Source organism: Brachycentrus maculatus, unplaced genomic scaffold (assembly GCF_059751285.1).
Source record: "Brachycentrus maculatus isolate JH-2025_06_01 unplaced genomic scaffold, ASM5975128v1 h1tg000130l, whole genome shotgun sequence".
Lineage (NCBI taxonomy): Eukaryota > Metazoa > Arthropoda > Insecta > Trichoptera > Brachycentridae > Brachycentrus > Brachycentrus maculatus.
This window is the reverse complement of record NW_028280883.1, coordinates 129,105-152,371: the sequence shown is the minus strand read 5'-3', so window position 1 is coordinate 152,371 and position 23,267 is coordinate 129,105. Positions and strand designations below refer to the sequence as shown.

The following is a 23,267-nucleotide window of genomic DNA, read 5'->3' as shown; positions in this document are numbered from 1 at the left end:
GAGTGAACGCTGTTGAAATGCGCTCCCTCAGACGAATGTGTGGAAAATCATTGTATGACAGAATTAAAAACGACGATATAAGAAAGGAATGTAAGGCTGAACGAGGAATAATTGAAAAGATTAGGAAGAGCTCTTTGCGGTGGTATGGACATGTGGAGCGAATGGATAGCGAGAGAATGACTAAGAAAATATATGTGGCGAATGTGAGAGGGAAAACAGAACGTGGACGACCGAAAAAGACTTGGCACGATCAGATCAATCAGAACCTAAAATCTGGCGGTGTCAAAAGTCTGCGTAATCGGAGGGCATGTATGACTAGATGTATGGATGTGAAGGAGGCGAGGAGTGTATGTCAGGACAGAAGAGTGTAGCGTTCCATCCTCTCTGCCTACCCCTGCGGGGAAACGGCGTGATGGTAGTAGTAGTAGTAGTAGTATAAATCGTTAGTGTAATGGCAAACAGGTATTTCTGTCAAATTTTTCGTTTTCTAAGTTTGTTCCACAAAATGTCTAAAATAGTTTATTCCATAATCTGGCAAAAGGATATAGCTGTAGTTGCAATACTTATTTAGTTTTATTAAGATATGGACATATAAAAATACATAAAACAAATGAGTTATTTAATTTCACAAGTTTGTTTTTGCTCTCCTGTAAAATTTGGTTTGAGACAGATATACCCCTTTGCCTTTACACTATTGAAATTTGGAGACATAAAATACTACCTCGAGAGCCCTTCACTGAGATTGAATTGGGGAAAAGGAAGTAGTGGAAAGGATTTAGCAAACAAATGCGTTTTTAGTTTTTTCTAAAGATCATCTCATCCCACTATTTCTAACTATTGCGTTTTAAATCGTTAATACCAGTTTTTAAATCCCATATACCATAAACCTATGTAGACACAACGACTATACAAATAACATCAGTAAAGGAAAGTTGAAGAAAAGATGAAGATGTGTATTTAAAAACTCACCAGGAAGAAAGTAGAGAAGGCGCTGTTTTCTCTACTGTACGACAATCAAGATGGACATCCTTAGCACACGAGTAGTAAAAAATATACAATATAAAAATGTCACGTATTAAAAAAAATTATGTAAGTAGGTACCTAGCACATTTACATTAAAAAAAACTGAAAAGATTATTTTTAACACACTAAAACAGAGGTTAATCGTAAGGTACCTACCTTCAACTACCATACCAAAGACAAAAATCGATAATTCTTTTTTTGAAAATATTTTTTTTAACTAACACCGATTCGGCCGTCACTTGTTTTACTCAAACGTCACTCATTTGAATTTCCCGTTGAAATTTTTCATGTTCGATTATTGACCGGGTGTCGATTGATGCCGGTTCGAATATTGCCCGAACGTGGATCGCGCGGCAAGGTGGACGCGACACGCCAAAGCCTGTGTGAAAATTAAATTGATCTTTTGTTTCTGACGAGATTCATCTCCCCTCTCCTGGCTCCCCCTTCCAGTCTCCCTTTCTGTGGGCGGAGTCTCTTGCTATTGGTCGGAAATAAAATCGTTTAAAATCCGTTCATCGCCTAGAAAAAAAGCGCCCGAAATTTATAATTTAATAAAACCAACATATATTTTATTAGAAGTCCCCCCCTGTAGTGTACACGCTCGGCTACCGTTCTGGAGGTCCTGGGTTCGATTCAAAGTAAAATACATATAAGTGATTTATTCACTTTAATATTTATTCAATATTACCCTGGGCTGGTGCCTGAAGAGGATGGGCTGATCACCTTTCCTTCATGTGTAACGATCAAGATAACACTGCGTTTATATGATGCAGTGCCCTATGCACCATTGGGGTGAGGATGAGGGTTTAAAGAAGAAGAAGAAAAATATTTTTTATGTACATACATATTTTGAATGATATTGCTTGCATTCATAGTGTGTTTGGCTACCGAGCTGGAGGTCCTGGGATCGATCTCCAGAGGGGTTTTTGTAACTTATTAATTAATTAAATTATTATTATTAATTATTCATAATAATAATAATAATTTTGTTTAATTTATAAAGTGCCATTTCCGTAAAATACTACCTCAAGGGCGCTTTACTGTAATTGATTTAATACCACTTAGGACTGAGTACCTATATTTATTTTTAATTTAATTTAAGTTTTACTTGGTAAATACCACTATTTCCACTGTAGGAATGAAAAAGTGGTATTTACCAAGTAAAACTTAAATTAAAAATAGATAGGTAGTTCCACAAAGTGACTGCCGAATTAAGTAATAAAACTAAGTATATTTACTAATATTTGTGCAAATATTATTAATCTTCTATTACCAACTACATTCGCCTCATAAATTTTTTTCACCGTTCTTTCTTTACTCATTCGTTCCACGTGTCCAAACCATCACAACACACTTTTCTTAATTTTATCGGTAATGCTTATCTTAGACTTGCATTCTTTCCTTATTTCATCATTCGAACAACTAACATATCTCCATCGATTTCGACTGCAGTCTACTTTTATCCTTCTTTTAACAACTCTATACATATTTCACTTCCAAACATTTTTCAGACATTCATATTCTTCTTCGTCGATGTTGAGATGTCAAAATGTAAAAATAACTCCAGTAAGTGGACAAGAATTTAGACACACCCAAGATGTTAGTCAAATAAAATTTGAAAATCCATATTGTTATTGTTTTATTCATTTTATATTGTTTTTAGTTGTTAATTTTTTTTAAAGAGCTGTGTATTCCGGACGAATTGGTTGATAGACGTCTCACGCTTCGATCGGCTACAACAACTGCTATGGGCAAAGTGATATTACCAGGTCGCAACCAGTGCACTAAATTTGGCCAGCGGGTTTTTGCTGTTGCGGGACCGATGGCATGGAATGCTCTTCCACCAGTAGTCAGAAATGGTGAGAGTGGAATGACGTTTAGTAAAAAACTAAACACGAATTTCTTTGCTAAATTATTTCCACCATCTCCTTTTTCCCAATTCATTCACAGTGAAGCGTCCTTGAGATAGTATTTTACAAAAATAACGAAATAATATAAATTATCCAAATTTATTATTATTTCAGTAATCGATTAATTGTGGTAAAATCTTTTCATTTTTAATTAATGTTTTACTTAGTAAATACCACTATCTACTTGTAAAAATCTACTGTGACACGTGTTTCGATTCCGCACCATTTTCTGCACCACACTTACGGTGTTTGAAAATGGTGCGGAATGCATCAAAACACGTGTCACAGTAGATTTTAAGAAATAGTGGTATTCACTAGGTAAAGCATTAATTAAAAATTCATTATTATTATTTATTTTACACATTTTCCCAATTTTTTTTACTTGAAATATTTTAAATGTTTCCAAAGTATTAATGAACAGCTATAGGTTATAAAATGAATGTAAGATAAAGTGGTTTAATTTCATGTTCAAAGTATCAATTTTTAATTCATATTTCTACCCCTAGAACGAAGGGGAGGTTACACAACCCTATGGTAGCAATTTGTACCTTTTCCTCGAGGGCTAATAAGTGTGGGGTGAATAGAAACGCCTCTGCGTTCCTATTGGTCCCGTGACAGCCAATCGGCGACGAGTGTCTCTATCTGTCACACTGACAGCACCTGTCAGATGTTGTCTATTATTATTTTAATGTTTCGCATCCAGTACTGGAATCACAGTGAAGAGATATCTCGATAACTACGTAGCATCGATAACATTAACTTTACTTGTATTCGGTAAAAATTCAGCACCGAGATCGCATACATAGTTAGTCGATATTCATATCGTGGTGTCTCAATTTTCACCTAGTATGTCTTGGACTTGAGCTTTGATCTTTCTCTTTTCCCCTTTTCCTCCCTCCCGTCCCTCTTCCAAGTATTTATATTAAATTACAAAAGTGACATTTTGTAACTGGGATGTTTCAAATACCTGTTTTTTGTTACTCGTAAATGTAAATATATTTATGTAACTGTTAAAATCTCTAAACAAAATAAAAATAAAACAAACTAATAATTTCATCCCTCATCAGCACCCAATGGTGCATTAGGCACTCCATCGTACATAAGCTTAGTTATCTAAATCGTAAAATACATGATTGCGTGGCAAAATGATCAGTGGCGTGCACAGAGTTTTTAATAAAGGTAGGCATGGTTGGTTGATTAAGGATTATTTCAATTTCAATTAAATTCAATTGATTTATTTAGTTATAATTAACATACACATTACAATCTTAAATTTAAATCGTATACATTAACAAATATAGAAAATAAGCAAGAATACTATTGCTGAAGGTGTAGAAGAATCCCGCTTCGGAAAACTCCTTCAGACACATGGAACAGATTAATATCCAATGAGATATTGTTCAAAATAGCGGCGGATAAATATAATGCACTCCTATATAGAATGCACGAGCGAGTGTTTTTGCCTAGAATTTTCACTCATGAATAACATGAAATTATAGTAGGTAACTTTAAACATAAAGAGTAAATCCACTCACGAGTAGGCATAGGCTATGAAATTTAAAAAATTGAAGCCTGAGTAGGGCCATGATAAGCGGTGTTGCATAAGCCGTAGCTAGATTTCAGAGTCACTTGGACGTTAGGTTATTAAAAAAAATACATATAAAAAATAAATAAATAAAATACAGTGGTGTGCTGCAGGGGGCGCAGAGGGGCTCAGGCGAGCCTCTTGTTAAATTTGACTTGAGCCGGCGAGTCTCTTGTTAAATTTGACTTGAGCCGACGAGCCCCTTGTTAAATTAAGAGAAATCAATATTATCTGATTAAATCAGTACATAAATGCAATTTCAATGGTTGGTTTAAATGTATTATGAAACAATAATATGGAAATTCTTGGGAAATTAATTAAAAACTAATATCATTTATTTGATTTGTTGAATTAAAGATTTTTTCACCTTAAAATGAAATCATACTTATATTTTGCCGTTCGATGGGCATATTAAGTATTTATTATTATTATTTTTGATAATTATGTATTTTGGATAGTTAAAACAAAATGTTACAGCTACCCCTCCCCCCCTCCCCCACCTCTTTCCCTATCACCTGTGAGCCTCATGTTAAAAAAAATCACCCCAGGTTACATAAGGAAAAAGTGCAAGGCTGAGAGATAAGCATTATCCAGCAAATTAAGAAAGATGTTTTTAGGTGGTTTGGGCATGTGAATCGATCGCGTGAAGTAAAATAATTTTATAGGGCGAATGTGGTTGGTAATATAAGCAGAGAGAGACTGAGGAAAACTTGGCATGATCAAGTATAAAATACTTGGGCGTAGTCGATCAGGAGTCGAATGTATGAGGATAGGCGTAAACATGGAAAAGGCCAAGATTGCAAAAAACACTGTGACGTACCATTTTCACTGTCTACCCTTGCGGAGAAGCGGCGTGAAGTCAGCTAGTTAGTTACCTATATTAGATTAAGGAGTATAAAATCGGTACCCCAGATCTCACTTTACTATTCAAATGTTTTTTTGTAATTTCAACCCGAAAATAATTTGAGTACAGATTTTGGCTAATTCATAGGTTCCTACATATATTTTCCACCTGGCTATGTGCACTGCCACCATGAGCAAGTTTGCTGAAACGAGAAATCGCGTGGTCTTTCTGATTTGGCGCCTAAAGTACCTACAATAGTAGGTTCATCACGTCAACCTAATAAGATTCTATTGTATAGTGACATCTGTTGGCATAATTTTTAACCATCCACATTATCCAAGGCTCAAACCACTCTCGATTAGATTATTCTGTGCAGTTTCAGGGGGTGCGTGCCCTCTCTGACCCATTGCCGAAAGCTTGATCAATGTTTTGAAAACTAATACATATATTCATTCAAACCTTCATCCGCACCTGATGCTGCATAGGGCACTGCATAATATAAACGCAGTGTTATATTATTTTATTAAAATTAAACACTTGAATATGCCCCCTTAATGAGTTTTATTTATATATACGACTAGTTTCGAAAACGACGGATGTTTTCATATATTGAAGATGAAAACATCTGTCGTTTTCAAAACTAGTCGTAAATATAAATAAAACTCATTAAAGTGGTATTTTCAAGTATTTAATTTCAATAAAATAATCATATCATTCCACAAAGTTAATGCCGAATCAATAAATAATACAGTGTTATCTTGCTAGTTAACACATGAAGGAAAGGTGATCAGCGTTCAGCTTCATGTACCAGTCCAGGGTAATATTGACCCCCCCCCCTGGGAATCGAACCCGAGACCTCCAGTACGGCAGCAAAGCGTGCTGACCATTACACTACAGACACCAACATGTAGAAAAAAAAGATATTCTCAATATTTGAGACACCCAAGTGATATTGACTGGGAAATAAAATAAAAACAGGTTATTTTATTGAATACTTTATTAACGAAATCTAAAAATCATATTAAACAATGGACACACTTATATCATTATCATATAGGACACACCTATCAAAACAACCCTAATTCTTTGCTGCCGGCACGCAGTCTGAGACACCCTAGATAATACCCAACGCATGTTGGGCACACAGTTTGTGACAGACCGAGTGTTGACGCCTTAATGATATCTGGTTTAAAACATATCTAATTCTTTTTATGAATAAATCTTAAAAATAATCTTAGGCTGTTTCGCCTTGTACAGGTTTTTCAAACTGCCCTCCCAAGGCAAAACAGCTGTCACAAAAATTAATAAATTCAGCACAAACATGTTTTGATTTATATAAATAAAAATACAGAATCATTTTTGATGTTGCAATTATACTTTGAGATACGGGTATTTAAATAAATCTCTTGAATTTGATGTTTTTGATCTGAAAGTTGTCATTACAGTCAAACCCCAGAGTGCTACAGGCACATATATCGCTCACTCCTTTCAACGTCATATATAAAAAATTGACGATTTTCAGTTGTGCATGTTTCCGGAATGCCCAGAAAATGTTCTATATCCCAGCAAAAGCGGCATATTTTTAACTTAATATTTACCCGCTACAGGGCAGAAAGTGTTGTTTTCGCATTTTGAAGAAAAGGTATTGTTTAATTAATTTATTAAAGATACTAAATATTTTTCAAATATTCAGGTTTTACCTAAAAAGATTTGTTGCACAGTAAAAAGTTCAATAAGTGGCTTGATATTTATTTTCAATACATTTTATTATATTTTTAAACTTTAAAAACGATCTCCTGAGAAATCAATTTTTTTGATATATGACGTTGTTGAAAGGAGTGAGCGATATGAGATTCATCACTCGGAACTTGTAGGGAACGACGAGGTATTAAGCAGGGTTGGGGAGTCTAGATGTTTACTAAATAAAGTAAAACAACAGCAAGCCGAATGGATAGGCCATAATATAAGACACCCAGGCCTGCTTCTTACGATTGCGGGGGGCATGTGCGAAGGCACAAACTACAGAGGATGACCCGCTTAACCTATATGAACCAAATTATCTTCGACATGCGCTGTAGCAGGTACGCCGAGTTGAAGAGACAAATCATCACAAGGAAGAATACCAAATTGAAAATTATATGACCATCTTTAGCTATACTTTTGCAGTATGGTTGCATTATTTTTTTCATATTTAATTTAAGTTTTACTTAGTACATACAACTATTTTTCTTAAAATCTAAAGCTGGGGACTAACTGGAGTCAGTTCGTCGTAACGTAACACGTTACGATGCGAGCATTCGTATAGTCAGTATAGCGTTCCGAGTGCTCCATCCATAGCAGGATGCTCGCGACGTTACGACGTTATGCCATGTTCTCTCCGATTGCGCGGCTTCACATGTTAGCCAATGCTTTTTATAGTATAGATTTATTTAATATATTGTTATCCACCTTGAAATCTGTACTTTCTCAGCATTTCTTCTCCATGTTATAATGGATAAATTTAAACATTCGGTTTCACTCTCTCTCGCTGTTCGCTGATAGCGTGTGAAGGAGACATGTAATTACCAGTGCTTACTATTTGTTATTTTATTATTATTTTATGTTTAAAACTTTTTGTTTCTCTATTAGTATATTTTTAAATTAGATACTGTATTGTATATGTATTATGTTAAAGGCTTTAGCCGTTCAATAAATAAATAAATAAGTTACGTTATGACAAAATGCGCCGGTCAGCCCCCACCTAATTGTAACACGTGTTTCAATGCATTCCGCATCATTTTCAATCACCGTATGCAGTGTGCATGTGTGCAAATGATGGGGAATGCATGGAATCACGTGTCACAATAGATTTTAAGAAATGGTGGTATTTAAAGGTGGAGACTGAACGGAGCATGATATGTTACGATGCAAGCATTTGTACTCAGTACAGCGAGCCGAGCACTCCGTCCATAGTTTCGGATGCTCGGTGATGCTTGCCGCGAGCAATGTTATGACGTTATGTTACGACGAAATGCTCCGGTCAGTCTCCACCTTAAGAGTAAAATTTAAATAAAAATAGATAGAATTTATCACAAAGTGACTGCCGAATCAAAAAATTTAATTATTTTTTTCCTTGAGAGAAGTTGATTGAGTATCCTTGGGTCTCGGGATCCTGCGTCATCTGAAAGTTTTCCGTTGACAGTCCAAAAGGTCGGAGGAACAGGTTCCCGAGGTCTTTGAGTTTGCCGAGCATTTCCGTCTTGAGTTTTTCATTCCGTTCCTGGATGAGCGGAGGGAGTCGGAGAACGGCCTTCCTGGCCTCTTGATGCTGCGGATCCATCTCCAAGATTTTATTGAAATCTGCCAAACTCTCGTCGAACAACTCCGTTAATTCGTAGCACTGCGCTCTCCTGAAACAAAGCGAATAATTAAAAAAGCGAACAAATCGGACAGATCTCAGGAATTGGTAATATTTTCAGTCATAAATTAAACCCTGAAGAGGGCAACAGGTTGTTGCCAAAACTAGTTGGTTAATAAAAATGTGAGTGGATCAAAACACAAAGCATTTTTATTTCTCGAAATAATATATCAATATGATCCACAAAGTTAATACTTTCAATATTCAAAACATGGTAATATTTTCTTTAATTGATTCGGCAGTCACTTTGTAATATAATCTATCCATTTTCAATTTAAGTTTTATTTTATTTTTTGACATCTCATCAAAGATGAAGAAGAATATGGAAGTCTGGCCATTTACGGGGCTGACGACCGTCAAAGGCCGGTTTAAGTGATCACTTTACACACGTGTAACATTCACCAATTCTACCCATTATTGACAACCACTCGATATCTTCCATATTCTTCTTCATCTTTATTGACAACCACTCAATATCTTCCATATTCTTCTTCATCTTCTTCCATATACGAACCAATTTTGAAACATAGTTCTTGAATCCCTAGAACTTCACTAGAGACATCTATTGGTGAGATGAAATGAAGGTTTTTTTGAGCAGAAACTCTTTTATTAGTATGTGACGTCCGAATCTTGGATTATAATCACATACATGAGAAACGCCAGATAATATTATTTTCATTTTTATTATTTTACCTTATAATTTGACCAGTAATTGGAAATAATCCAGATTTGTGAACAAGTATTTGGACACACTCAAAATGTTGTAAAAAAGTTTTATTCCATGAATTCCGCATCATTTTCAAACACCGTATGTGAAGCTAAGTGTGAGTGCTAAGTAAACAATGGATGGTAAGGAGAGTGTTTTATTACCATACCAAAAAGTTATCAATGCTTTTAATATACAAAATATAACATACAGTGTTTGAAAGTGATGCGGAATGTATCGAAACACGTGTCACATTATATTTAATGACATAGTGGTATTTATTAAGTAAAACTTAAATTAAAAATGTGATTATATTGTCTGAAAACTCACCTAAAATATTTATGTATTAATTTTAAATCAAACACAGATTTTTTTGAGTGTACTAAGTTGTATTTTATTAACAAAAAACACATAAAAAATTATATTGTGACAATTGTTTCGCCTTGTTAGGGCATTATCAAACGAATGTGAAGATCAAATGGACTACGGTCCTTATGTAGCTATACAATTCTAAGTGACAGTTTTAACATGTGCAGCAATAAATTATGGGAGACAACAGTAGCTAATGGGGGGTGTAGGTATGTACCCTTTTATTTGTTTTCTGGGAAAGGAAGAATTTATTGACATGGCCATATTTTAGAGATTTTAATACAATTGTTAGTAATATTATTTTTAAGAATTTTTATATGTAATAATTACATCTACATATAAAAATTCTTAAAAATAATATTACCAACAATTGTATTAAAATCTCTAAAATATGGCCATGTCAATAAATTCTTCCTTTCCCAGAAAACAAATAAAAGAGTACATACCTACACCCCCCATTAGCTACTGTTGTCTCCCATAATTTATTGCTGCACATGTTAAAACTGTCACTTAGAATTGTATAGCTACATAAGGACCGTAGTCCATTTGATCTTCACATTCGTTTGATAATGCCCTAACAAGGCGAAACAATTGTCACAATATAATTTTTTATGTGTTTTTTGTTAATAAAATACAACTTAGTAGACTCAAAAAATCTGTGTTTGATTTAAAATTAATACATAAATTAAAATGGAGTTCTACAAATTAAACGCCAAATCAATAAATAAATAAAAAACACCTAAAATATGCTTTGATGTAGGAACTATCATTATCTATCGCCTTGGTGCAGTCCTTGATGGCTTCCTTATTTTTGCTCAGCTTCATTTTGGCCGCTGCTCTGTTGGAATACAGGACAGCTCTGTCATCCGGGAAAACCAGAGGACAAATTTTCAGCCCCTCCGTGTAGCAATTGACGGACTCCTCAAATTCCGCTAACTTAAATCTATCATTCCCTTCGATCTTATGTTTCTCCGCTTTCAATCTACGGTCTTCTTTTTCCGCTTCGGAAAGAGAGACTTCGAGGTCTTTCAAGGCTAATTCGATATCTGCCTCATCGTCACTCGCTTCCGAATGTTTGTCGTCTTCGTTGGCGTCGAAACTATCCGGATCGAATCGGTTGTTATCCGGTTTTTTGTCGTGGTTGACGAAATCCGGATGTGTCGCATCTCCGATCGAGTCTTCGGGAGTCTGGAAGCAAGGGTCGTCGAGAGATTTGGACGATGTCGAAGGAGAATCATCCGCATTATCAGAAACCTGAAGCGAAGATTCGATGTCCTTTGTCAGATCGTTGATCACGTCTTCATTGCTGACCGTACTCTCGGGGAGCTTTTTTGATGTTAATTCGGACATTTTCTGAAATAGATTATATATTCATAATATTAGTTATAGACAAAAATTTCATCCTACTAGTATATAAGCTGGTTTATTAATACGTTTAACCGTATTACATGTTTAACCTCGGCTCGTAACGCATGTCTGTGGTGAAAACTTTAGTGCATGTTGGTCTTCGGGTCGACCAAAAATCGCATGTGTTAAACATTTTGTGTAGTTTTAAGTGTGTAAATGGTGCTATGGTGGTGAAGGGTGGTATGGTTTGCATGCTGTGGCAGTGATTGTCCTGACGAAGAGACGGGTATTTCTCAAAACCGGTAGACATAAAAATCTCGGTGTGTGGTTATATACTAATATTATTAATATTTTTGTAAAAAAATAAATAAGAAAAAATACACTATCAACAGAAGCTGCACTGGAAGATTTTAAAAAAATGATGATCGATTTTTATAAATACTACTATTACTTGGATAGCTTGACTCTGGCCAATGTCAATAAATGACGGATACTTCAGTTCAACTGGTGGTGATCGGTAGCCCGGAGGGGAAGAGAGGGAGAGGAAGATCCCCACACGATGGACCGATCAAGTTACGGTGGTTGGAGCGCTATGTGCAGCGCAGTCAAGGGATAACTGGAGAAGAGTCATTGCTTCCACAAGGGTCACAACCCTCAGTAATGAGGTATAACACGAAGAAGAAGACTACTACTACCATTACGCTGCTTTCCTGCAGAGGTAGGCACAGAGGATGCAACGCCACACTCTTCTGTCCTGACATACACTCCTTGCTTCCTTCACATCCATACATCTACATACATGCCCTCCGATTACGCAGACTTTTGCCACCACCAGATTTTAGGTTCTGATTGATCTGATCGTGCCAAGTCTTTTTTTGCCGTCCTCATTCTGTTCTCCCGCTCACATTTGCCACTTATACTTTCTTAGTCATTATCTCGCTATCCATTCGCTCCACATGTCCAAACTACCTTAAAAAAAACTCTTCTTAATCTTTTCAATTATTCCTAGTTCAGCCTTACATTTCTTTCTAATATCTTCATTTTTAATTCTGTCATATAATGATTTCCCACACATTTGTCTGAGGGAGCACATTTCGCTCACTCCTTTCAACAACGTCATATATCAAAAAACTTGATTTTTCAGATTGTTTTTAAAGTTTAAGAATATAATGTATTAAAAATAAATATCAAGCCACTTATTGAACTTTTTACTGTGCAACAGATCTTTTTAGGTAAAACCTGAAAACCTGTTTTTTCTCCATTTCAAAAATTTTAGGTATATTTAAAAAAAAAAATTAAACAATAACTTTTCTTCAAAATACTAAAACAACACTTTCTGCCCTGTAGCGGGTAAATATTAAGTTAAAAATATGCCGCTTTTGCTGGGATATAGTACATTTTCTGGGCATTCCGAAAACATGCACAGCTGAAAATTGACGATTTTTGATATATGACGTTGTTGAAAGGAGTGTGCGATTTACGGCGTTCACTCTGCTTTCATCAGTGTCGGTATAAATACAATTTTGTTTTTATTTTTATAAATACAAAGGATGCAAAAGTATTTCTACTGTCAAATTTCTCTGCCTGCTAAACAAAAATGCCTACTAGTTTGATGACGACAAGGGAGCGACGAAACCGGTTATCAGCTATCAAAACATCGTTATTTTATCAATACTGATAAAATAAAGCCTTGATAAATAACACGTCAAATAAAAATTGCACCATTTAGTAAATTTAATTCAACCACGACAAGCTAGTAGGTTCTAGAAACATGTTTTAAAACAATATTGATTTTATTAGTGTTTTAAAAACGGTGGGAATATGAATACTTACGTTACAAAAACCAAAACATCAGAGATATTATAAATGGTTATAGAAAATAAAGATTTTTAAGGAAAATCGAAGAATTTGGGACGCAATATTTTACCGATTTACTCAAAATGTTTAGATTAGATTCACAACACATTCAGAGTGATTCAGAATTTGACACACGTTTGACAGCTGTCATCCCCGATCCCAGATTATGTCCGTTGTTGTTGTTTCTATGGTTGCTGGAATCATTGTACAACATAGAATCAGTGCCACCTAAATATTTTCTTACCTATGACGCTAACTTACCAACTTTTATGGCAGGTAGGTAGGTACCAATTTATGGCATAGATGTATGTCTTCATCTTCTTCAAACCCTCCGCACCCCAATAGTGCATAGGGCACTGCATCATATCAACGCAGTGTTATCTTAAATTAAGGAAAGGTGTTCAGCCCTCCCTCTTAGGTTCCGGTCCAGGGTGATATTGAATAAATATTAGAGTGAAACCCTAAATAAATAAGTTGTGTATAGCGGGATAAAAACTTATTTACCTAGCCATCACGCCGCTTCTCCACAGGGGTAGGCAGAGAAAATGGAACACCAGATCAATCTAACTGAAAACAATCTTCACTTATTCAACATTCACGTATCTCCTCGTATATATTCACCAATTTCGACCTGACCACTTTCAACTATTTGAAATATTTGATCATGCTAAGTTTTCCCCTGCTCCTATTTCCATGTACTCGCATCATAAATTTGTTTAACTGTTCTTTTCTAACTTATTCGTTCCATATGTTTACATCATCTCATATCTGTCTTAATTTTATCCATAATATTCTTATCTAAACCTAACGTTTGTTCCTTATTTCATCATTCAAACAGCGTAACTTGTATGGTGGAATAAAAGCCCACAAATTCCCGTTTAAAGATATTAGATAATTAATTAATTTTGGGAGATTTAAACAACAATGTTAACCCAGACACTTTTCACAAAACAGGATCCAACTGTTATCATATATAGAAAAGTAACTTCAATCAGGCGAATATTAAACACTTTTTACATTGATGAAAATTCTAAAAACGTTTTTTTTTACCTAACTTAGAAGTGACTCTGAAATCTAGCTACGGTCTATGCAACACCTCTTATCATGACTGTGACTGTACTCAGGTTTCAACGTTTTAAGTTTAACAGCCTTTACCTACTCGTGAGTGGATTTACTCTTTATGTTTAAAGTTACTATAATTTCATGTAATTCATGAGTGAAAATTTTAGGCAAAAACATTCGCTCTAAAAACTCGCGTGTGCTGGTTGTCTTATAAATGTGTCTATGATTTTATACTTGACAGTTGACGTTGACAGTAGTTTGGCGGAAAACAATAATATTTTACTCTTTGATGTTACAAATTTGGACGGAAGTCGCCGATTATTTCATATTACAAATACATTACGCGGTAACAGTGTAGCCCCAAAATGGAATTTAAAGATATTTGTCGCTTATGCTTAAAAAATGGAGAATTTCAATCAATATTTTTCATCGAAAACGATATGCACTATGCGCAGAAAGTAATGATTTGCGCTTCTGTAGAGGTTAGACTTTTTAATATTGTTTTATTCTCAATATTATTAATATTTAAACCATTTACTTTGTGGTTAGTAATTTTTTTTTACATAAATGTTAGTAATATGAGTATATAACCACTCACCGAGATTTTTATGTCTACCGCTTTCGAGATGTACCCGTCTCTTCGTCTGGTCAATAGTACACAAAATAATACTTAAAACTACACATTTTGTGTGTAAATAGTGCTATGGTAGTGAAGGGTAGTATTGTTTGCATAAACATATTGTCGTGCAGTTTTTTCATCAACCCTGACCCTAATTATACTCAGTCTGCCGTTCGGCCCTCAGTATACTAATCACATGTAACCACAAAACAAGTTTTTGGCGTCTCTCGCGCTCAATCAAAAGTAAGCAATTAGAACGCTTATAATCGTCTCCCGCTCTCTACCAACAGTATGTAAAAAACGCCTTAAAGTGTTTCCCAAAATCAATCAGTTAGAAGCATTGTTAACTTTTTAGTATGGTAACACAACACTACTTATCATTCATCGTTTACTTTTCGTAATACCACTTAAAAACTCTACTTCACGACTACCGATTTCGCAATAACTATTCCATAATCAAATCAACTGTAGACCTTTTTTAAATCTGTTCATTAACATATTGTTGTCATGCAGTTTTTCCATCAACCCCGACCCTAATTATACTCAGTCTAATCACATGTAACCGCAAACCAAAGTTTTTGGCGTCTCTCGCGCTCTACCAAAAGTAAGCAATTAGAACGCCTATAATCGTCTCCCGCTCTTTACCAACAGTATGTAAAAAACGCTTTGAAGCATTTCACGCAAACAATGTGTTAATCTATTTTTTCATTTCAGATCTTGCCAGATGATTGCTTACCAGTGCTGATCTGTCATCCCTGTATTTCTAATTTGAAAATTGCATACAATTTCAAAAAGCAATGTGAACTCTCTGATGAGACATTGCGAACGCAAATATGTAAAGACAATGTAAAATTACCCCTGGATTCACCGATTGAAAATAAGCCACCAATTGGCAGCATCAGCGCTGATGACTTGGGTATCAAAATAGAGGATAATAGCAATTACGATGATGAAAAATTTTATGATTCTGATTTCGATGAAAGTGCCGATGCCATTCCATTGTTAAAACGAAAGAATAAAGTAAAAACACGACAGATTGAAGACTGTGCTGAAGAATCTATTTTAAAATTTGAAATGCCAATAGGTATGTAACGAATGCAGTTTGTTTATGATTCGTGTCAACTCTAGATTACGGGACGTTCGTAAAATTCACGATGGACATCTGATCTGTGTAGAGCACCGAGGCAACACATGTAAAGGATGTAGTTACAACTAGCATTTATCTTAATTTAAAAAATTAATATATACGCTAGTAAAATTATTTTATACTCAAATAACCTAATTTTATTTTATTTATTGTTTCGGCATTCACTTTGTGGTAAGACATGATGAAATTGTAAATGAAAACGCTTGTTGATTATTTTTAAAAAATTCAACACTTGAATATACCACTTAATGAGTTTTATTAAAATTTTTTTTAAATATATATATATATATATATATATATATATATATATATATATATATATATATATATATATATATATATATATATATATATGTATATATATACGCTACTATTGTACCATTTATATAAATATGTATAAAAGAATACATCAATTGCGACACATCAATTTATCAAGTTGTTTCAATCTACTTACATAGAAAAATGTTTTAAATGTTATATAAAAAATAAAAAATAATAATAATAAAAAAATATATGCTATAAAAATAAAACATTATATTGAAAGTAAACAATAACATAAATAAACTAACTTTTCAATCAAATATATATATGCCTAGTTTTGAAAACTTACAGATGTTTTCATCTTCTGGTAAAAATTAAAACTAACAAAAAAAATAATTTAGGGGTATATGTAGGGTAATAAATATAGGGTAGGGGGAGGGGGGGTTAAGGAACAAGATTTTTTGTAAAAGGAAACATAGATAATAATGGTGACGTATTTTGAAACAGAATATTATTAATTAATGTTTTATCTGATTTTAAATTTTTAATTCAGAATTTTTTTTTTTTATGAAAACAACTAAGTTTTCGAAACTAGTCGTATATATAAATAAAACTCATTAAGTGATCTATTGAAGTGTTTAATTAAAAAATAATAATCAACATGTCATTCCACAAAGTTAATGCCGAATTAATAAATAATAAAACGCTTATTTTTTTATCACTTGAGTATTATATTTAAATACAACATTTTGAGGTTGTCAAAATACTTGTTCACAAATCTGGATTATCTCCAATTCTAGGAGTTTTTTATATATATTTTTTTCACATCTCAACATAGATGAAGAAGAATATGGAAGTTACAAGAATTTTTAGTATTGTGGTTGTCAATCATGGGTAGAATTGGTGAATGTTACACATGTATAAAGTGATCTACGAAGAATACAATTTCTCTTACAATGTCAGATCACATTTCTTTCAGCGTCTCTCAAAAAAAGAGAAATTTTGGATCCGTTTTCGGCGGACGTCAAGTCCAATGATAAGAGTTTCGATACCAATAAAAAAGTGAGGAGAAAAAAGGAGCCTTCTCGCAAATCTCTCAATTACCAGTGCTCCGATTGTCCCAAGGCATTTAAATTCAAAAGCGAAATGGTCATACACACAAGAAGACATACAGGTATGGACAGGATAGTGTGATTATTTTTATGTTAACACCTTGTTGTCGGGCGGTTTGTACGGTACGACGCCATTTGTGAAAATTATAGCATCTTTCATCAACCCTGATCCTTCTTAGTATACTAATTAGGGTCGTATACACAACTCACCTAACACAGATAACCACAAACCCAATTCCGATCTGTACAATGCTTTTTGGCATCTCTCGCACTCTACCAAAAGTAACCAAATATAACACTTATAAGCGTCTCCCGCTCTCTACCAATAGTATTTAAAATACGCTTTTAAGTGTTTTCTGCAAAAAAAACCAACCATCAAGTCTCTTTCTGCAATGATAGACAGGAAGAACAACACGCCACACTAATCTAACTAACTAACTAACCATCACGCCGCTTCTCCGCAGGGTAGGCAGAGAGAATAGAACATCACACCACTCTGTCTTTGCAAACATTCTTCGCCTATTCCACGTTCATGCATCTCCTCATACATACCCGCCGATTGTTACGACTCCTAACCTGACCACTTACAAGTATTTTAAATATTTGATCATGCTAAGTTTTCCTCTGCTTTTATTTCCAAGTACGTTGACCTCATCCATTTTTTTTTCCTAACTACCTCATAAAAAGTAACCTTTCAAGTATTTGGCATACCAGGAGAGGATTGTGAGAGGAAGACCGAGAAAAACAGATCGTGCCATGTTTTTCTCGGTCTTCCTCTCACACTAATCTGTCTTCGCAAACAATCTTCGCCTCTTCCACATACATGCATCTCCTCATACCCGCTGATTATTCCGACTCCTAAGCTGACCACGCAGACTTGCGTTACACTTTACTTTCTTCTTATTGAGCTACTCCACGCTGAAGGTTGGTAGATTTTACTTTGTCTGTAGCCCCTCTTAATAAATTTTCATCGGGCTGTTTTGTTCATCAACCCCGACCCTAATTATGCTCTGGCAGTCTGCCGCCCGATCCTCGGTATACTAATCACAAGTAACCGCAAACTGAATTCCCATCTGTACGATAAGTATTTAACAGCTGGTTATCGTCTGTCCTCAGGAGAGAAGCCGTGGGAGTGCCGCGAGTGCAGCAAGACCTTCATCTCGGGCTCGGAGCTCAAGCGGCACTGCTCCTCCGTGCACTCGCAGCTGCTGCCCTTCTGCTGTCCCGTGTGCGGGCGGCACTTCACACTCGCCAGCGGCCTCAACACGCACATGCGCACGCACACGGGCGAGAAGCCTTACCAGTGAGATGCAATCATTAATATTCTTGTTTTTGTGCCTTTATTTTTACTGAGTTACTCTCACTTTGTTTAACCTAGCCGGCTCTAAGAGGGGGATCGAAATCTCCCACAAATAAATTTTATAATTAAAATGTAACATTGTTTTAAAATAACTATAAATATTTTATTATAACATAATTTAATGTCTACCGGTTTCGAAGCTAACCGTTTCCTTATCAAGACTGATTAATACTATTAATTAGTTCGTTAAATAGAGGTCTGTTATATCGAGGTTTTACTGTACTATTATTTAAATCTTCATCAATGTTTATCACCACTAGCTCCATTAGTATATCATCATTAGTACTCAAGTGTGTGACCAAGACCAAGGCTTGGTCGCAGGTCGTAGGGTGCAGCAAATCTTGGTCACAACTGTTGTCAAGAAAAGACGATTCAGTTTGTATGGCCATGTTATCCGCATGCCTCCCGAGAGCCGCCATCAAGCTTGCCTGTTTTACAAGGCATCAGGTTCCCAACCACTGCTGAAAATTGTTTGGCAGTTCTCATCTGAACTTTGGAACGCGGATCTGACTTGGGAGGATGCAAGGGAGCTGTAGGCCAACAGAAAAGTCTGGAGACAGTTTGTGGACTCCGTTTGCTCGACATAGGGAGCGGATATGGTAAAAGAAGGCTCAAGTATTATAGTTCCTCCAGCTCATCAAACTGTTTTGCTTTGATTGACAGATGCGCCGAATGCGGCGCACGCTTCTCGCAGCCGGGCTCGCTGCGCACGCACCGGCGCACGCACTCGGGAGAGCACCCCTTTGTGTGCGACGAGTGCGGCGGCGCTTTCACGAGCCACGGGGGGCTCGCACGCCACAAGCGCACGCACACGGGCGAGAGGCGAGCCCAGTGCAACGTCTGCGGTGAGGGACAACTCCATTACAACGCACCCAAAACAAATCACAATTTAAGTGTGAAAAACTATAGATGGTCCCAAAAACTAGCATGTGAAAGAAGGTGTTGTTGTTTCAAAATTAAAAATCATGTTTTCAGGTGTCTACCTAGTATGTTTACAAAATTATCATTTCATGTAGGTCTCTGCTAAATAAAAAAAACTTATAGACATTGCTTCTTTCACATGCTAGTTCTCAAACTAGAACGTGAAAGAAGGTGTAAATTGAATGATAAATATGATGTCCAAAATTCCAGTAGTGTGGTTGTCAATCATGGGTAGAATGGTGAATGTTAAATGTGTACAAAGCAATCACTCAAACCAAGCCCCGTAAATATTCTTCCATACTCTTTCTCACCTATGTTCATCTATATCAAAATGTAAGATAATAAAGTCATATGATTACACAAACTAGCATATGACAGGTTGTAAACCCTGTAATGTAAATACCCAGACTTTCATATTTTATCAATGTTGAGATGTTAATAAATTTAAATTTATTTTTGCAGGAAAGAAGTTTGTGTCAGTCAGTTACCTTCCGGAGCACATGAGGTCGCATACGGGAGAAAAACCCTTCCAGTGTAAGGTTTGTAACTAACTAATCATAACCTTGCTTCTATGATTGGATTGCGCCCAAAAGAGTTGACATGTGTTTGATTTCAGGAGTGTGGGAAGTGCTTCTCTCTGGCGGGTAATCTGTCCATCCACACGCGGACGCATCGCACGGATGGAGAACATGTGTGCGGCGAGTGCGGGAAGCCGTGCACCGACCTCAAGGTCCATATGAGGAAGCACACGGGCGACCGGCCGTACAACTGTCCATACTGTGAAAAAAAGTAAATTCCCTCTTTTTTTGTATTTAAGTTGTTAGCACTGTGGTTTGACAAGATATACTGTCGGCAACACTGCGAATTACGGTGCCATCTAGCAGCACCTCTCATAGCTTGTAGGATGTAAAGTTTTTTTTAATTTTAATTTTATTCTGTATATTAAAAGCATTGTTAACATTTTGGTATGGTAAAATAACACTCTCCTTATTGTTCATCCTTTACTTTATGCAATACCACTTTTAAAAAAACAAGTCGAGCGTCTACCCAACTACGCCAAGGTGCGTGTCTGATGATGTATCGCTCATTTGGTGCAACAATGACGTAATTAATAATAATAATAATTATAAAACCTTTATCCGCACCCCAATGGTGCATAGGGCACTGTGTCATATAAACGCAGTGTTATCTTGATCATTACACATGAAGGAAAGGTGATCATCCCTCTGCTTCAGGTACCAGTCCATGTTAATATTGAATAAATATTACAGTGAAATAATCACTTATATTTATTTTACCCCCCTTGAGAATAGAACCCGAGACCTCCAGAACGGTAGCCGAGCGTGCTGACCATTACACTACGGAGGCGGACAATTACACTTTGAAAACAAGTTAATGACGTAATTACACTTTGAAAACAAGTTAAACATGTGAAAATGTGCGGAAAGACTATTCACATGGGGAGAAACATGGACAGAATTGATTTTGTGGTGAAATGCGGCGAGATGGCGCGAGTGTCAGTGTAGAATTGAGCAAAATAACGCCATTTCTGTTGCTACAACGTCTGAATGGCATCTCCTGTAATATGTCTAAAAGTGTAATTACGCCATTGTTGGACCAAATGAGCGATATGATTTCTTGAGATCTACCTACTTGCAATTTTAAAAATTGTAATAGTTGCCATTTTGATTTTTTCAAGGTTCAAACAGTGCAGCAGTCTCAAGTACCACATCACCACGCACACAAATGAGAGGAAATATGAGTGCAAAATTTGCAATAAGAAGTTTAAAACCGCTGATGCCCTAAAGGTAATAGTTCTAGTGCTGACATTCATCTCTTTCTACCATTAATATGTATTCAGATGTGTAAATAATAAAAACCGCTTAGAGTGTCAGAAATGAAGACTCTAAGAAGCATATCAGGCAAGAGTCTTCGAGATAGAATAAGAAACGCCAGGATCAGGAAAATACGCAAGATGGAAGATGTCGTTAGGTGGGGAAGGCAACGAATGAGACAATGGTATGCGCATGTGAGGAGAACGGAACCATCCAGACTCCCCCACATTGCACCGTACGGCCAACCCCATGGTAGACGACTTCCGGGCAGACCACTAAAGAGTGGGATCGACAGCTGGGAATCGACATTGCAGAAGGCTAATCCCTCTTAAAACAGGCCACAAGGCCTACAACAAGATGAAGAAGAGAGGAAGAAGAAATTCCAAATGGATGGCTTGACTCTGCACACGACAAATTCTCCAGTTTTTTGGACATGTTGCGCGTGGCAATGAGGGTAGCCTGGAACGACTGGTTATGATGGGTAGCCTGGAGGGGAATAGAGGGAGAGGAAGATCCCCACACGATGGACCGATCAAGTTAAGGTGGTTGGAGCGCTACGTGCAGGGCACAAGGGATAACTGGAGAAGAGTCATTGCTTCCACAAGGGTCACAACCCTCAGTAATGAGGAATAAGACGGAGAAGAAGAATCCAGGTGTAATATGATAATTGACTGAAGTGAGTTTCCGAGTTCCTCCAGGGTATGCTTGACTACAATAGTTTAGAGACTAGAAGGAATGCATATTTGATAAGGCATTTTTATCCATTGTTGTGCGGTATGATCGATAATCCTGAAATTATCCGGAGCATTAGTCTGTATGTTCCCGATAGTTAGCTAAGACAGCGTCGGCATAGATTGTTTCCCATTCCTATATACAGGAGCAACCTGCCGATGGCTATGCCTGTAGGAAGAGCTACCGCTATGCTGAACAATATCACACCGGATATTGATCTGTTCCATGTGTCTGAGGGGGTATTCCGAAGCGGGATTCTTCTACATCTTTAACAAGTGTTCTTGCTTACTTTATAATTTTTGTTTTAATATATACATTTTAAATTTTTGTTTGTAATGTATATGTAATTTTTACTGAGTAAATTGAATTGAACATATATATTTTTATATTGTAGGAACATACAACGGTGCATACTGGGGAACGTCCATACAAGTGCGAGATGTGTGATCTATCATTCCGTGGCAATAGTTCCAAAAGAAAACATATCAAAAAATATCACACTGATCCTAGTCTGAAGCAAGATCTACAGCAGATGTCTAAAAAAACATGTAAAAATAATAAACGGGATGGATTAAACTTGCAAAATCTCTTTGAAACAGTCAAAAATGCAATTTGAATAAAGAAATAAAAAAAAAATTGTTTTAAATTTTCGGGCCAACTCTAATTCCCTCCTAAATGAATAGTGGAAACTTTTTTAATTCAATTTAAAAAAAGAATTATATCATAGTGTTGCCCGTGTTACAAAAATGTACCAACTAGTAGAAAAGTTTGTGTATTTTAGCACACTGTGTGGCGCTCTATTGAGCTTCCTAGCTTTTTATTCAAAATTTAAAACTCATTGCAATCAAATGTGCCACGAGTTGAAAAGGATTGATGATACACTTAAGGTTATAATTTATGTGAACTTCTCTTTATTTATATTTTATTATACTCCACACTTGCAGTAAATCATATATATAACAGAACAATTCTAAGAAATAAAGAAATTTTTGAGAAGAATAGGGAAGTCTAATCATTTAACATAGCTGTCAATGGCTAATTTAAGTGACCACTGTTGATAATGTAAAAAAATGTCATCTTCGTCCCATTCAGAGGTTAGAACCAAAAAATGTTGGCTAAAAATGGACTTTTTTGGTAGAGTATCTAAAAGGCGAATGGTACTAATGTACCTACATGGAAA

At 35.9% G+C, this 23,267-nt stretch overlaps 3 protein-coding genes across 3 annotated transcripts in view; 1 reads left to right on the top strand and 2 right to left on the bottom strand.

Moving 5' to 3' along the window:
- The window catches only part of sim (bHLH transcription factor single-minded), a 58,803-nt gene extending 57,388 nt beyond the window's left edge, over positions 1-1,415 (bottom strand). The window contains exon 1 of the mRNA XM_088260249.1: positions 970-1,415. The gene's annotated coding sequence lies outside the window, so the exon portion shown is untranslated. The remainder of the gene's footprint in view (positions 1-969) is intronic.
- A 6,148-nt stretch (positions 1,416-7,563) lies between these two features.
- On the bottom strand, positions 7,564-13,206 carry LOC148309331 (tetratricopeptide repeat protein 1-like). Its single transcript, XM_088260255.1, has 3 exons — positions 13,015-13,206; positions 10,574-11,187; positions 7,564-8,751 (listed from the first exon to the last, which is right to left on the bottom strand). Exons 2-3 carry the CDS (start codon positions 11,182-11,184, stop codon positions 8,463-8,465), a joined length of 900 nt encoding a protein of 299 aa, XP_088116381.1. The 5' UTR covers positions 11,185-11,187; positions 13,015-13,206; the 3' UTR covers positions 7,564-8,462.
- A 1,124-nt stretch (positions 13,207-14,330) lies between these two features.
- On the top strand, positions 14,331-23,088 carry LOC148309330 (uncharacterized). Its single transcript, XM_088260247.1, has 9 exons — positions 14,331-14,582; positions 15,434-15,803; positions 17,107-17,301; positions 18,356-18,542; positions 19,263-19,444; positions 19,983-20,059; positions 20,137-20,309; positions 21,220-21,328; positions 22,482-23,088. The coding sequence occupies exons 1-9, from the start codon at positions 14,466-14,468 to the stop codon at positions 22,701-22,703; spliced, it is 1,632 nt and encodes a 543-aa protein (XP_088116373.1). The 5' UTR covers positions 14,331-14,465; the 3' UTR covers positions 22,704-23,088.
- Positions 23,089-23,267: the final 179 nt, after the last annotated feature.